General features: G+C 41.8%; 1 protein-coding gene across 2 annotated transcripts; it reads left to right on the top strand.

Annotated features, from left to right (window-relative positions):
- Positions 1–13,835, top strand: FAM133B (family with sequence similarity 133 member B). Of its 2 annotated transcripts, XR_014517634.1 has the most exons (12): positions 1–194; positions 3,209–3,306; positions 4,185–4,263; positions 5,696–5,770; positions 5,957–5,989; positions 6,439–6,507; positions 8,897–8,992; positions 9,726–9,773; positions 10,737–10,832; positions 11,249–11,293; positions 11,881–13,287; positions 13,330–13,835. XR_014517634.1 is itself a non-coding variant. In XM_083467720.1 (11 exons), exons 1-11 carry the CDS (start codon positions 171–173, stop codon positions 11,965–11,967), a joined length of 750 nt encoding a protein of 249 aa, XP_083323846.1. In that variant the 5' UTR covers positions 1–170; the 3' UTR covers positions 11,968–13,835. The 2 variants fall into 2 exon arrangements, 1 of the variants encoding a protein (XP_083323846.1); XM_083467720.1 differs by having other exon boundaries at positions 11,881–13,835.

Genomic DNA, 13,835 nt, shown 5'->3' with positions numbered 1-13,835 from the left:
CTTCGAGGCCTGCCACTGAGCATGCTCGGAGTGCCACTGAGCATGCTCGGTAGCGTTTCGATGGTGAAGAAAAAAAAACCAACAACTTGACGGGTAGCGGAGAAAGGGAGCTCAGCTAGGCCGGTGCGGTTCTGACCGGGCGCCGGGCGCCGCAGGTTTTTTTGCACGCCATGGGCAAAAGGGATAACCGGGTGGTGAGTAAGTCGCGCCGCGCTGGAGGGGAGGCCTCTGGGGGGCGGCGAGGCTCTGGAAGGAGGCCCCACGGCGGCTCCTCCTGGACTGGGTGGGGATGCTGGACCCGGGGGTCAAAGACTTGGGGTGCAGGGCGGAGGGGAGGCAGGTTGTTATGGTTTGGCGATCACCTAAGAAGTTTATTTGGGGGGACGGGGACCTGATGTTGGGATGGACTGTGCCAGACATGCACACGGCAGGTCTTTCTTTCTCCACCCCCCGGTTGGGGAATCCGGGATGGGGAGGCGGTCATTAAAATATATATTTATTTATACCCTAATGGGGATCGTGGGACCTTTCTGCGCCCCATTGGACTTGGAGTGTCTCTGAAGTACGTAGGTTAAAAAAACATGATTTCCTCCTGCAAGTAGCAGGTGGCAGCCAGGGGATCTGTTGGGCGTGCAGATCTAATTGCAATGTGGCAGGAACTTAACTGTACGGGGCATTTTGCGACTTTGCGTAAGGATTGCGACCCTGTTTCCTAGTCCCTCTGATGTTTACACTTCCACTTTTGTGATCCTGTTTGAATACGTAATTCCGGTGCTTTCTTTGGTGTGCTTTTTCACCATATGGGTATAGGGTTTTGATGTTTTGAGGCTGGCCAAGTAAACCTAAAGGCAAAGCAGGAGTGACTAAATGATATCTGCAGCTGTCCTAAGCAAAAAAATAATAATTGTATTCAAGTTGAACCAAGGCCATTCATTGCTATTAGCACAGATTGGAAATGTGAACGGTTGCACTTTGTGCATTAGCATAGAAATGTTCTGAAGTGCCTGGGGAGGAAGGAGGTTTTAGTGATCTCTGCTAAATAGAATTCCTTTGTTGGGTAAAGGCAGATAGCTGTAAGCAAGCTCAGGTTTCTTTCCGAGATTTGATGCTGAAAGGCCCCCTCCAGGGTTGTTGTTTTTTGCAGGTGTACAGTATTCTGAAACCTGTCATTGACACAATAAGGTGTATTTGTGTGGGATTTATACAAGACCGTCAGCACATCATTCCACTTCATTAGCTGTGTGGAAATGCTTCCCCACCGTTACTGCTTTATTAGCATCTGGAGAAGCACTCTTGCACTATAGTGCAACAAAAGCAGGCAACACACACTGGAACACTAGTGGTATAAAAAAATTACAGGATTTCAACAGGAAGCAAGGGAGGTGCGCTATTTGGAAATGAAGCATTATGTCTACCCCAAAGCTATTGCATATGCAAAGAATGTTGAAAGTAGGGTATCATCATGAGCACAAATAATAATAAATAGACAGTAAAGAGAATGTCTGGCCTTACTTGTACAGACCTCTAGAAGTTGTTCGATACAAGTAATTAAGGCTCCCTCCAGACATCCTCTTTACTGTGCATTTTTTATTATATTTGCTCATGATGATATTATTACTACTACTACTATTACTACTATTATTATTAATTTTTTATTATCCCTTAAGGGGTTGTGTTAAAGCTATATATGTGATCTGGGGCATAGGAAGAACATGGCAATCTCAATTGGTTTCTAATTTTGTACAAGTTAGGCACTGTCCAAATGCAAAAACTCTGGCAGCCTTTCTCAACCTGTGGGTCCCCAGATGTTTTGGGACTGCAAGTCCCATCACCCCTAGCTAGCAAGGCTAAAGATGAGGGATGATGGGAGTTGTGGTCCAACATCTGGGGACCCACAGGTTGAGAACCACTGGAAGGGCTTGTCCATGCAGTAGTCTGCCTTATGATCATTGGGGCTGTAAAACTTAAACCAGAAAATGGTGAAGAGGAAATACCTGCTGCTCAGGTAACTCAAAATAAAGAAAATTTCAGGGTTATTTTTGTTCTGGTACTCAAAATCAATTCTTGGGCTGGCTCAGAATTTTTTGATTCTTAGTGAAAGGTCTTTTGTACCAGGATCCAGTTGGTGGCACTCGAGGGGCTAGCAAAAAACGAAGTAGAAATCCTAGGAAGCTGTGTTATTCCAATTCAGACCTTTGGTCCATGTTGCTCAGTCTTGTCTACACTGATCGGCAGTGACTCTCCAGGTTTCAGACAAGAGTCTCTCTCTGCCCAGCCTGGAGATGCCAGGGATTAAACTTGGGACCTTTTGCGTGCAAAGCAGATGTTCTGTTGTTGAGGCATGATCCAGTAGATCCTGCAAGCTTGAAACCTGTCCATTCTTGTTGTAAACCAAACTCAGAATTAGCTTTGTGTCAGAACACTTCCGCATCCCTTCTCCTTCTCTTTTGCACCATAATTAAATACTTACAGGGTTCCTTCAATCACAGTTTTCCGGTTTGGATGTAATGTGAAACTGTGGTTTTAAAAGCCCTTCAAGTATTGACTTATGGGGCAAGAGTGAAAAGAAAAGGGAAGGGGAGAGGAGAATGGAGCATTGCAGGGGGCAGAGAATAAAACTAGGTTATGTCTGAACCAAGCCACTCTGTCCTTCAGTAGCCCAAAGCAAGTTAGAACCTTTCCATGATGTGAGGATAAATAAGGGACTTCTGTGGGCCAAATGTTCAGTGCTACTGAGTTGTATGGTGCTCTCAAAATTCGCCCAGGCTATAAATATTATCACTAATTTCTACAGCCTTGGTTGTGTGCCAGTGTTTCTTGAACAGAATGATTTCCAGAGGCTGAGTGTACACAGCTTCTGCCAGAAAATGAGACTACAGAGAGAAAAGGCAAAATGAATGACTATTTAGTGCTTGTTATGTGTTCCATTTAAAAATCAACACTCTTTGATAGTCAGAGAGCAACTGGACTTGGAAAATAAAGCATTGGTTCCCCCCTCAGAATTTTGTCACAAAAGACAAAACAGCAAAATCAACCCATAAGGAAATCTGTGCACTTGTCTTCTAAGAATCTGCTAGCTTCCTGAAGAAGACTGTTGTTGTCTAATTTAAGAATGCTTTCATTTCTCTCTATAAATAGGAGGTTGGGGTGCTATTTTAATGTCAGCAAAGTGGAATGACTTTGAATTTATCGCTTTGTAATCTTTCAGGCTTATATGAATCCCATAGCGATGGCTAGATCACGAGGTCCTGCTCCATCTTCAGGACCTACCATACAAGACTATTTGAACAGACCAAGACCAACATGGTACGTATGACCATAATGACTTTCCTCCTTTTCCAGAGCCCTTTTGTTGTGAAGGAGAATGGGACTTCAGTTCCGAAGGCCATCACCTGGTTTGCATGTAACTCTTAACCATAGCCAAGTGTTATGTTGGTTTTAACTATGGTTTATCCAAACAATTCAAGTATGTTAACTACGAAAACGACTTTTTCAGACAGACTAAAGTTTAGAGTAATCACAGTTTGTTTTGGTTCAGACATAACAACAGACTACAGTTAGTTGAAGGTAGAAGCAAATGCTCCCAAGCTCCTTATTGTGGTCGTACCAAAAGAGGAGCAGGGACAAAGTATAGTTTATTATCACATGCCAGTGCAGCCAATAATAGGCCAAGTGAATCCCATGGAATAATTACTTGCATCTAAGTCATACATCCCCAAACTCTGCCCTCCCGATGTCTTGGAACTACAACTCTCATCATCCCTGGCTAACAGAACCAGTAGTCAGGGATGATGGGAATTGTAGTCCCAAAACATCTGGAGGGCAGAGTTTGGGGTGTATGATCTAAGTAGCCTCAGTAGGTTTTGGCTTGAAGGCAGTTGCCCAGACTAGATAGATAGATAGATAGCTTGGATCATAACGTAAGTTAACAAAAGGAAATTCATGAAAGGTAACTTTCCCATGGCCACCTCCCTCCTGCCATTCACAGTGCCCCATCCCATATTTTTTCAGGATTTCCTCCCCACCAACACTACCTTCTGGAGAAGATTTTCAGGGGTCATCAACTTCCTTAAGTTAACTTAACTAGGGTCCAAGCCGGTTGTATCAGATATGGTGAATTTACAACTGGCTGCCTTGAAGATTTGAATAAATCAGGGCTTTATATTGTTTTGTTTGCGTTAAAGGGAAGAAGTAAAAGAACAACTAGAAAAGAAGAAGAAGGGTTCCAAAGCCTTAGCAGAATTTGAAGAAAGGATGAATGAGGTTTGTTATTGGTTTAACTTTATGTAGATAGATTACTTAAGATTTTTTTTCTCCTGCTCTACTCTCAGAAGCATAATGAAATTGTCTTGTTATCCGACCCCAGCCATCTGCCTGCCCTTTTACTGTATTACTTTAAAACTGTAGCAGAGTGATAGGAACTGTTGCTTATCTCATCCCTTGCCAATCCAATATTATTGCTAAATGCTGTTTCCCCCTCCCCAGGAAATTTGTAAGGCCTCCATTTTGCAAGCTTCCACTGTGAAAACTGCAGATTGTTCTGCTCAGCAAGAGCTAAAATGGAAAGCTCTGTCAGACCTTGAAATACCTTTGAAATGTATTCAGATAACTCTGACAAAGCTATTAGGAGCCATTGTGCTACGGGAACATAGTGCCCACGAAGGAGCGATCACTACCAGCAAACATAAAATTCTTGCCAGAAGCCTTAAAAACCGAGGAGAAAGGGAAGAGCAAAGGGAGGTTAACAGACATAGCACTTATAGGTACGCATTCCTAGGAACAGCCGCTGTAGCCCAGTACGTGAGGACAAAGCCTTGTTTTTTTACACTAGAATAATGACCTTTTGGAGAATGAAGACTTATTAGTGACACCAAGGGATTTAGATGTTCAACATTTCTTAGGATGGGTGGAACGCTATGTAACTTTCTCCAAGTTCTTAATAATATAGCTTTAAAAGTTTGTGAGAGCAACTTTTTAAGAAAAATATTCAGGAGAGAGAAAGGCTGAATATGCTCCAGACTGCCCCAACCCCTTTAATAATATAATGCTAGTATTGTTGATATTGTTAAGAGAAAATGCTGGTTATTTTTGTTGCTTTATGGTTAGTTAGGGTTTTTTTAAGGTTTTACTATTTTGTTATGCTTCTTTTTTATCATATTTGTGGGGGTTTTTATCATATTTGTGGGGGGGGGGTTTAAAAAAAATATTCAAGGCCCGACATACCATACCATTTTAAATGACAAAGATTCTTGTGGCATCTCAAAGACTAAGAGTGCAATTCTGTGCACATCTACTCAGGCATAAGTCCTGCTGAGTCCATTAGGACTTCCACTCAGGTATGTGGGTACCCTATACCTGTAAGTCCCAGTGAACTAAATGAGACTTACGCCTGAACAGAGGCATCTAGGGTTGCACCTTAACAAATGTATTGTGGCCTATGCGTTCATGGACTCGAGACCACTTTATCGAGCAGACCCTGCTCCGTGGAAGTTTCAACCACAATAAATGTCCCAGAGGATTCTGTGCAGTTCTTCCAGCAACAATCTTAACACAGCTTTCACTGCAAATTCCCCATCAATAGCCTTCACGTATCCATGGCTTTGAGTAGATGCTTATTTGTTGAAGGGAGAAGCTGACTGCCTGCTCTGCGTGAAATTACAACTGATTACTTCCAATGTTTTTGGGTTTTTTTCAGAACTGGAAAAAAGAACTCGAAAAACACCGGGAGAAATTGTTAAGTGGAAGTGAGAGCACTTCAAGGAAGAAAGAGGTAAAACAGCTTTAGCATATTTATGCAAGGGCAATGGGGTCTGGATCTTTGAATAGCCTTTGCTGTTTGGCAGTGCGGCAATGCAACTCCTACCAAAGAACACATCACTGAATGTAGAACCCTAACTTCATTGGTGACACACACACACATGGACATACTAATTCTAGATTATTTATTTCCTTTTAGAAGAAGAAAAAGGAGAAGAAGAAATCCAGTAGGGTGAGCAAAGATTTCAGGGTGTTTTCCCCCAATGTACAAGTTGATAAACATTTTAACTTAAGGGAGTTAAGTAAACATGTGCAAGGCATTCTTCTCCAACCTTGAGTCCCCAGGTGTTTTTAGATCATATACCTATCTCATCACCCCTGACAATTAGCTTTGCTGGCTGGGGATTATGGGCATTTGTCCAACAGTATCTGGAATTCCATTGTACAGGAAAGCTGGTTTAAAGGAAAAAAATGTTTTTGAAGGCTGTTTTATGTGTTGTTAATACCTCATCTTGGCTTTAAACCCAAATGACGCATCTTTAGTTAAAGAATGTATCCTAATATCAGTGTTTAGTAGTCAAGAGAGTAATTGTAGGGGCCATCTTCTTGGGCTGTTCATTTTTGCATTTATCTAACAAATTCTGCATCTCACAAATTTACGTTTTGTTGTCTTTGGTCAAGTTGTCTCCATCTTCCTCTTCCTCATCAAGCTCTGATTCTTCCAGTAGTTCTTCTGATTTTGAAGATGAGGTAAGAATGCTGTTAACTGAAACTGTCCCATTCTGTGAAATTGTGCCAGTTCCCCCTTTTCATCTCAATTATTTTGATATGTTTGCATTCGAATGTAGGGGAAAATAAAAACTCCTGTGTGTGTCGTTTTGATCAGGAGGAAGGCAACCTTGTTAGGAACAGTTGTTTTTTTCCCCCAAGTCTTCTACACCCTCATCCTAAGTACATTGGCTTGGATTGAGTTCTTGTACATGGGATACTACATATGGGATGCTCCTGCTGGTACAAGTAACTGGGTGGTGGAAGGATTTCTGACCATTTCTCCTGCAGCCCCCTGGAAACCTGCTCCAGACCATCTGGAACTACATTGAAGGAATGGGAGTGGGGGCTGCAGTCGAAAGGAGAAAATCAATAATTTTGCCTCTTTCCCTTCCCCTCCCTCACACGGAAGCCTATGCTACATTGCAGGCCCTTGCACATTTGAACAGAGGAAGGAAAATGTAGTCCAATCTGTTAATGAAAACCTACAGATAACCATGCCCAGATAACCATGCCCATAGGAAAGGAGTTAGTCAGGATACTTAACAGGCTCCTGAATTTTGGGTTAGAAGGGAGAAGCTCAGTTGTTGCCATGCATAGATTGTGGGCTCCCAGCCATTATTCAGAAGTAGATCTCATCTATTTCATCCATGTATAGGCTCTCATCTTTGGGGAGGGTCTTCTATTGACTCTCCCAAGCCCTTCCTTCCTTAGTCTTCTCCAAGCTCATCTCAACTAGATAACATGGTAGAGGCTTTGCAAACTCACCCATCAGAGGTGAGGAGAGGGAGCTACGGCTCAAAAAAGTCAGTAAAAAGCCTGTGGCGCTCCTTCAAAGGGAATGACTATTATGTTTAGCATGTGGGTGTAAGAGACTTCTTGCTTTTTTCCCAATTCAAAACTACTTATGTTATTTTTACATGGAAGAGCAGAAACAGGCTGTTAAATAAACAGCCAGCAAAAATGAGCATTCTGTGTGTGGAAGAGATGAAAATGTTACCTCAAGGCAGTGCATTGATTAAGTTGTTGAGGGCCCTTAAGTATTGGTGTGCCTAAATGTAATGAGCTCTAAGCATCGTTGCAGGGTTAAATGTTTAGCATGCATTGTTCTTCTGAAGATGGCAAGATAGAGTGCTGCAAAAGCTTAAAAGGCTGTGTCCTTATTAACACTGTGCAGGCCAAAACTGTGTATTAGGCAGCCATCTCATGTATTAAAGCCCCGGTGACTGCTTCTTGTCTGCAAAGTAGCATCAGGTGGGGTAATTTGCAGAAGAGAAGGCAATTACTGGAGTGGGTGTTTACCTTTCTCCACCTGCTGTTTGTCTCCTGCAACCTGCCTTCCCCCCCTAACCTAGGTTCCAGTCCTGTATAAGATAGAAATGTGGATATCGCTACCCAGCTGTGTGAAAAGTAGGTTGGAGGAATCTTAGTGGAAAGATGTTGAGGGGTAGGCACCCTCTCCTCTGCTTCCAGCTTCTTCGTTGCAGATCACCTCCTCCTCGTGCTCCCTGGCAGAAAAGAACTGGTTGTTGAGCTCTTCAGTACACAAGATGGCCACGCAAAGTGTAGTTCTGGCCTCAGTTAGGCTTGTCACAGAGTAGAATTGTGATGTACAAAGCGAGCCCTTGGCCAAAACAATGCGTTCAGTGTTGTTGTTCAACAAAGAGAAATGCAAACAGGCATCAAGGGAGTTTTAAAAGCTTAAGCACTCTGAATGGAAACCGAGACCAATCCACTCCATGGTTTCCAGAGACAAGTGATCCAACTAAATATAAAAAACAACAACAGCCAGAACAACAATAAAATGATTAGCATTAGTAGATAAAACATCAAATCACTGTGCTGGGGAAAGTCTCTGGTAAGGGTTCCAGCAGAACCCTTCAAGGTTTTGCAAAGTAAGAAAAACAGGATCCAAACTAGCTGAGCTGCAATAATTAGTACATTAATAGTTCAAGTTAGTCTGAGCTGAATTTGTATCTTTTTGTACTGATACTGTCGATACAATATTATATCCACTTATCTGGGAGCAAATCTCCATTGAACTCATGTATGGATTTTTAAACAGGTGTTTATGCAGCTATCAATATACTTTTATGGGCTGCACCTGCCCTTTTAATTTTTCACTGAAAGATTATGCTAATGACCTTCTGGATGTTTAAACTTGAGTCAACGAGGCAAGAACTGTAGTGTTTGGTTGGACAATGAAAGCTGTTGGATTTAATCTTGATGACTAAAAATCAGGTTGCCTGTGTAAGCTTCAGCCGTCCTTGTGTAGCAGTACAGTCACTGCCCAAATGTTCCAAGCTCAATGCTTAGATAACGATTTGCCGTGAACAAAATCAAACCGTTTTCTTAAAATATTTGTGGCTAGGATAAGAAACAAGGGAAAAAGAGAAGAAAGAAGAAGCACCGCTCCTCACGGAAATCATCTGAAAACTCTAGTTCAGATTCTGACTCGGACGGCAAGGTAAAGTGTCCTATTGTATTAGTCACCTTGACATTTTCCTAAGATACCCAGTAGCGGTGTGAGTAGTGGTACAGAGCCGCCCACCCAGCACTTGGTGGCATTGCTACTGTTAACCTGGATGATGCTGGGGTGGAGTAGCAGTGAAGATGGTGCCATGTGGTGGCACTGGCGAGAGAAGCGGATTGGTGGGAGATCCTACTGTCCCACCATACGCATTGCTACTGAAGATACCTTAAAACTTCGTAGAATCTCATGGCACCTTAAAGACAAATAGTTCATGGTGGCAAAAAATAAAAGAAAATTGTGGACTTGATTCCGCTTCATCAGATGCAGTATCTTAATATCCCTGCTTTTGTTTTCCAGAGTGATATTTCCAAGATCAGTTAGAAGTGGGTGGGTGGCGTGTTGTGGGTGTGTGATAGCATGTCACAGGGAGTGTGCCGTTCCCTTCTGTCCTTTTGTCTAGATTCACCTACTGGCAAATGTAGTTGCTGACCAACTAAGAACAGCCTTACCCCCCGTACTGTAAGAATAATACAGCAGCTGTTTCTGCATGACTGGAAGCTTTGTTATGAGCATCCATCTTCCAGAGTACCAATAAATTGTTAACTGTGCAAGAGTCATATTTCTCATCATAGGAAATGTTTAGACTTCAGGTAGCATTGATTTTATAACCACTGACAGCACAAGGGCTATTTTTTATACCATAACTACTTTTCATCTCTTTATTTAGGACAGCTTAAAAAATAAAAGGGCAAAGGAAGACTATGAAAGAGAAAAGGTAAAATACTTTCATAAATTTTAAAACAGCAACAACTACCTCAAGACTCAGAGTTCATGTAGAAGCTCAGTGTCTCTATTCAGAGCACTTGTCAGCTGGAATTTGATTATCCAGATTTTCATAAGTGCTTCTTTCGCTGTTGGAAATAAGACTTTGACAAACAGGGCAAACTTTTCTGAACCGTGAATGTCAATGAGCGTCCTAATGGGCTGGGCTTTTTCTGAAAATTGTGGTGCAATTCTCACTTCTCGTCAGTGAATTTCTGCCATTACTTATCAAAATGGCTAGTTATTATGCACCTTTATTTGTATAAAGCAACTTTCAGGTTTCTTATACTGCCTAGCATCTGTCTGTCTCAGGAGACAATAGAGGAATGTACCTCTGGGGGTGAAGCCAAGCTGTTAGAAGGTTGCAGCTCCTCCTGGGGCTGTAGACCGATATGGAAGAGACATGTTTTGTTGCAGCTGGGGCAGACAAAGGTGTCCAGTTGTGCTGCTGCAGATGCACCATGGCGCTTCTTCTCTCTGCGTTCCTCCCAGTGGTCATTTCTCCTCTGGTCACTGCTATGAATACATGAATGCATTTTGTCCTCTCAGGTTTTAACTTTTAATTTTTAGCTTAAAGTCTCATTGCCCTTGAATAAATGGTCAAATGAATTTTAAGCCAGTTGTTCGTAATACAGTGGTACCTCTGGTTACGAACTTAATTCGTTGCAGAGGTCTGTTCTTAACCTGAAACTGTTCTTAACCTGAGGTACCACTTTAGCTAATGGGGCCTTCTGCTGCTGCAGTGCGCGATTTCTGTTCTCATCCTGAGGTAAAGTTCTTAACCCAAGGTACTGCTTCCAGGTTAGCGGAGTCTGTAACCCAAAGTGTTTGTAACCTGAGGTGTTTGTAACCCGAGGTACCACTGTATATTCCTCTGATTGTTCAGTACACAAAATGTGGCTTTTATCTTTCATAGGATACCAAAAGCCTTGAAAGGAAAAGGAAAAAAGCAGATCGTGGGGATGGCATGTTATCAACAGAGTCCTCATCAGAATCAGAGCACACAGAGGAGGTTGGTATGCCTATAAAGCCAAAAGCTAATGTAAAAACAAATGAATTCAGCAAATAAACATCCTGTTCAACTTGTCCCTTCAGAGATATGGGAGCTATTTTGTCATATGTGCCATTCCAGGTGAATGTGAATGAATAAATCATATGAGCAGGACATCCTTCCCACCTGGATGTTCCTAGTATGGGCCTCTGTGGATGCTTTTTAATTGCCACACACACCATACCTGAAAAAAAGTAAGAATTGTGAAGCTGTGTACAGAATAGCATACTTTATAGTTGGAAAAATGAAGATTTCTGCATATTTGAGAGAACAGGAAATGTTATTTCTCCACAGCAGTACTAGACAATATTGGTATTTTGCTGTTGTATGTGTATTTCAGCATATTTGAAAATATTACTCTGCTCCTCTCCACATAGGTACCAGCAAAAAAGAAGAAAACCAGTGAAGAAAAAGAGAAAAATGTAAGCATTTTCCTGCTTATCAAATAACCTCCAACGAAAACTGATTTTAAATTTAAGACTTGCATAAATATGTGTTGGCACAAACTCCTCCTGGAGTTTCTCTGACGTAAGCATTTTGGCATAAATGAGAGCAGAATTTTATTTATTGATTTATTAAATTTACATCCCTCCCCTTTCTCCCAAATGAGCTGAGGGTGGCAATCACCTGACTGGCTGCATTGCTTTATATCCTACTTATCCTGACTTTGTATATGGCACAGAAATAAGGACCTAAACAATGAATTTGCATTGAATCAGACCATTAAAGACAGTGCTGCCAACTATGCTTGCTTGGCAAAAGGTTTCCAAACAACATCGCCTGGATTTTTAGCTAGATTTTTCTCCAGCTTATTTGATATGCCCAGGTTTGACACTGGGGCCTCAAACACTGTTTTGCTTAGTAGGTGTTACTCTCTATTTGGTTTAATTTCAGAATAGCTTTGGTTAATCCTTCCTTTGAAAACACATATGCTTAGTCGGGGCCTATATCTGAGTGAATCGACTGCAGTATCCTGTGCCCGTTCATGATATTTTACATTTTCTTAAAGGATAAAACAAAAAAACGGAAGAAGCACAAGAAACATGGCAAAAAGAAAAAAAAGAAGACGGCCAGCTCAAGCTCTTACTCAGAATAACTTCAGTCAAGACTCTCTTCCCCCCAACACCTTCTTATCAAAAGTGCAATGAGACTAGAGAGAACTGCAACTGTGAAAATTACGACAAAACTTTACCAAACTGCATGAGTTCTCTTGTGTATTAACAATATTCTAAACTTTCAGCTTGCCCAGTGCAGTTGGGCTGGAAATAGCCATTGTTGTTGCCTGATGCTTAAATATATGTAGTATTCCCCACTCCCCTCGTCCCCGGTGACTGGCGTTAAATGTTTTGAAATAAGCCCTGCACATGGCTTAATGATGTAACAGCAGTGCAAAATAGGGTTGGTACAAGAAAAGGGTTTGCCCATTCCAGGGTCTTTGTATGTGCACCCTGCACCCATGGGTCCCCCTGCATTTTTAATGGATTCACACACGTAAACAACTGTGCATGTAGATCAGCCATTTAACTGTAATGACTGGGCCAGCCCTTACGGACGGGACACCCTGCCTGTGCACCTCTTCCCATAAAGCAAACAATGAATTTGGGTGTTTTTATTTTTGAACGGGTGGTTAAATTTCCATTATATTTTTTTACAAATATGCAAAATTCATTATCAAAGATGAACACAGCATAGCAACTCCTGTGACATTTCATTACTACTGATGCCATTTTTTGAAACAGGAATATGTCAGTAACCTGTACAAATGTCAGTTTGTGTGTATGTATCATAATTTTGCTCTCTCTTTTTTAAAGTGGGGGGGGGGCGTGGATGTTTGTGTTCTCTTGGATCAGACAGCTTATTTTGAATCCTTGCAACCACCACCAGTGTTTGCTGATGCTGTTGCTGTGCTTCCAAGGGTACTTTAAGCAGCCATTTTTCTTTCTGAATATGGGGTAGATTCCACCGAGAAGACCTTTCCCTGTGAAAACTAAATAGGACCCGCGGAAGAGCAGTTGTGTTGATGACTGGTTACGGAAAAGCTAGATGCGATTGGGGACAGTCGCTTTTGTTAATTTACATGGCCACCCCATTCACGTATAATAGTGTGGAGTGTCTAATTTTTATAACAAAAACCACATGTGACTGAGGAGAGCTGAAATGTGGCAGCCTTCTCAGTTGTGCTTCATTGCTCCCCCCCCCCCCCCTTGTCTGGCTCACTTCTGGTATTGGAGCTGAGCCGGGGGAACGGTGCATAGAGCAACAAAACTTGGAGAGGTGACACAGGAGGGTGGGGGTGGGTGGGAAGAGAGGCTACCCCCAACTTTTGCTGTTTAAAAAAGACCCTACCCTCCTCTCCCTGTCTCTTTAGGCACGCGAACAAATGTGATTTGTCTGTTCCCATCTAGTCTGGTCCTTGGTTTATTCGGAACCTGTAGCACATGCTGCTGGGATAAGCAAGAAAACACCAGCCTAAAGTGGCATAGCTGACACCCCAAAAGTGAGGATTTTACCCCTGTTGAATCAAAATAATACTGAGTACTTAACATTATTTGAGGTGGCATTGAGTTAATTGATTTCTCCCCCCCCCCCCAGCAAACACTGTTGCATTTATTATTATTATTTGTGTTGTCATTAAGGTATTTAGAATTAATGTTCTGCATGATTTTGTCCCATTTTTAAATTAACCAATAGAGAAATACAGTTGTAATCGATGGGATTTTTTAAAAAATTATGTTTCACATGCAACATTACTTACAGATTTTTATTGCATCCATGCCTATGTTTTAAATGCACACTTGCTGAAGATATTTAGCATGTAAAAAGCTGAGGGAATGATATCCAACAGCTTCATATTGAAGCTGATTTTACTCTACACAAGTTCCGTGGCAGACCTGTTATGCAACTATGTCTTGGTATTCAAAATTACTGCCAGACACATAGTAAAGATAATGTTTGAAAAAATTA

Source organism: Podarcis liolepis (genome assembly GCF_965112155.1).
Source record: "Podarcis liolepis genome assembly, chromosome: 12".
Classification (NCBI taxonomy): Eukaryota; Metazoa; Chordata; class Lepidosauria; order Squamata; family Lacertidae; genus Podarcis; species Podarcis liolepis.
Note: the sequence above shows the minus strand (reverse complement) of the source record. Positions and strands in the feature narration are given on the sequence as shown.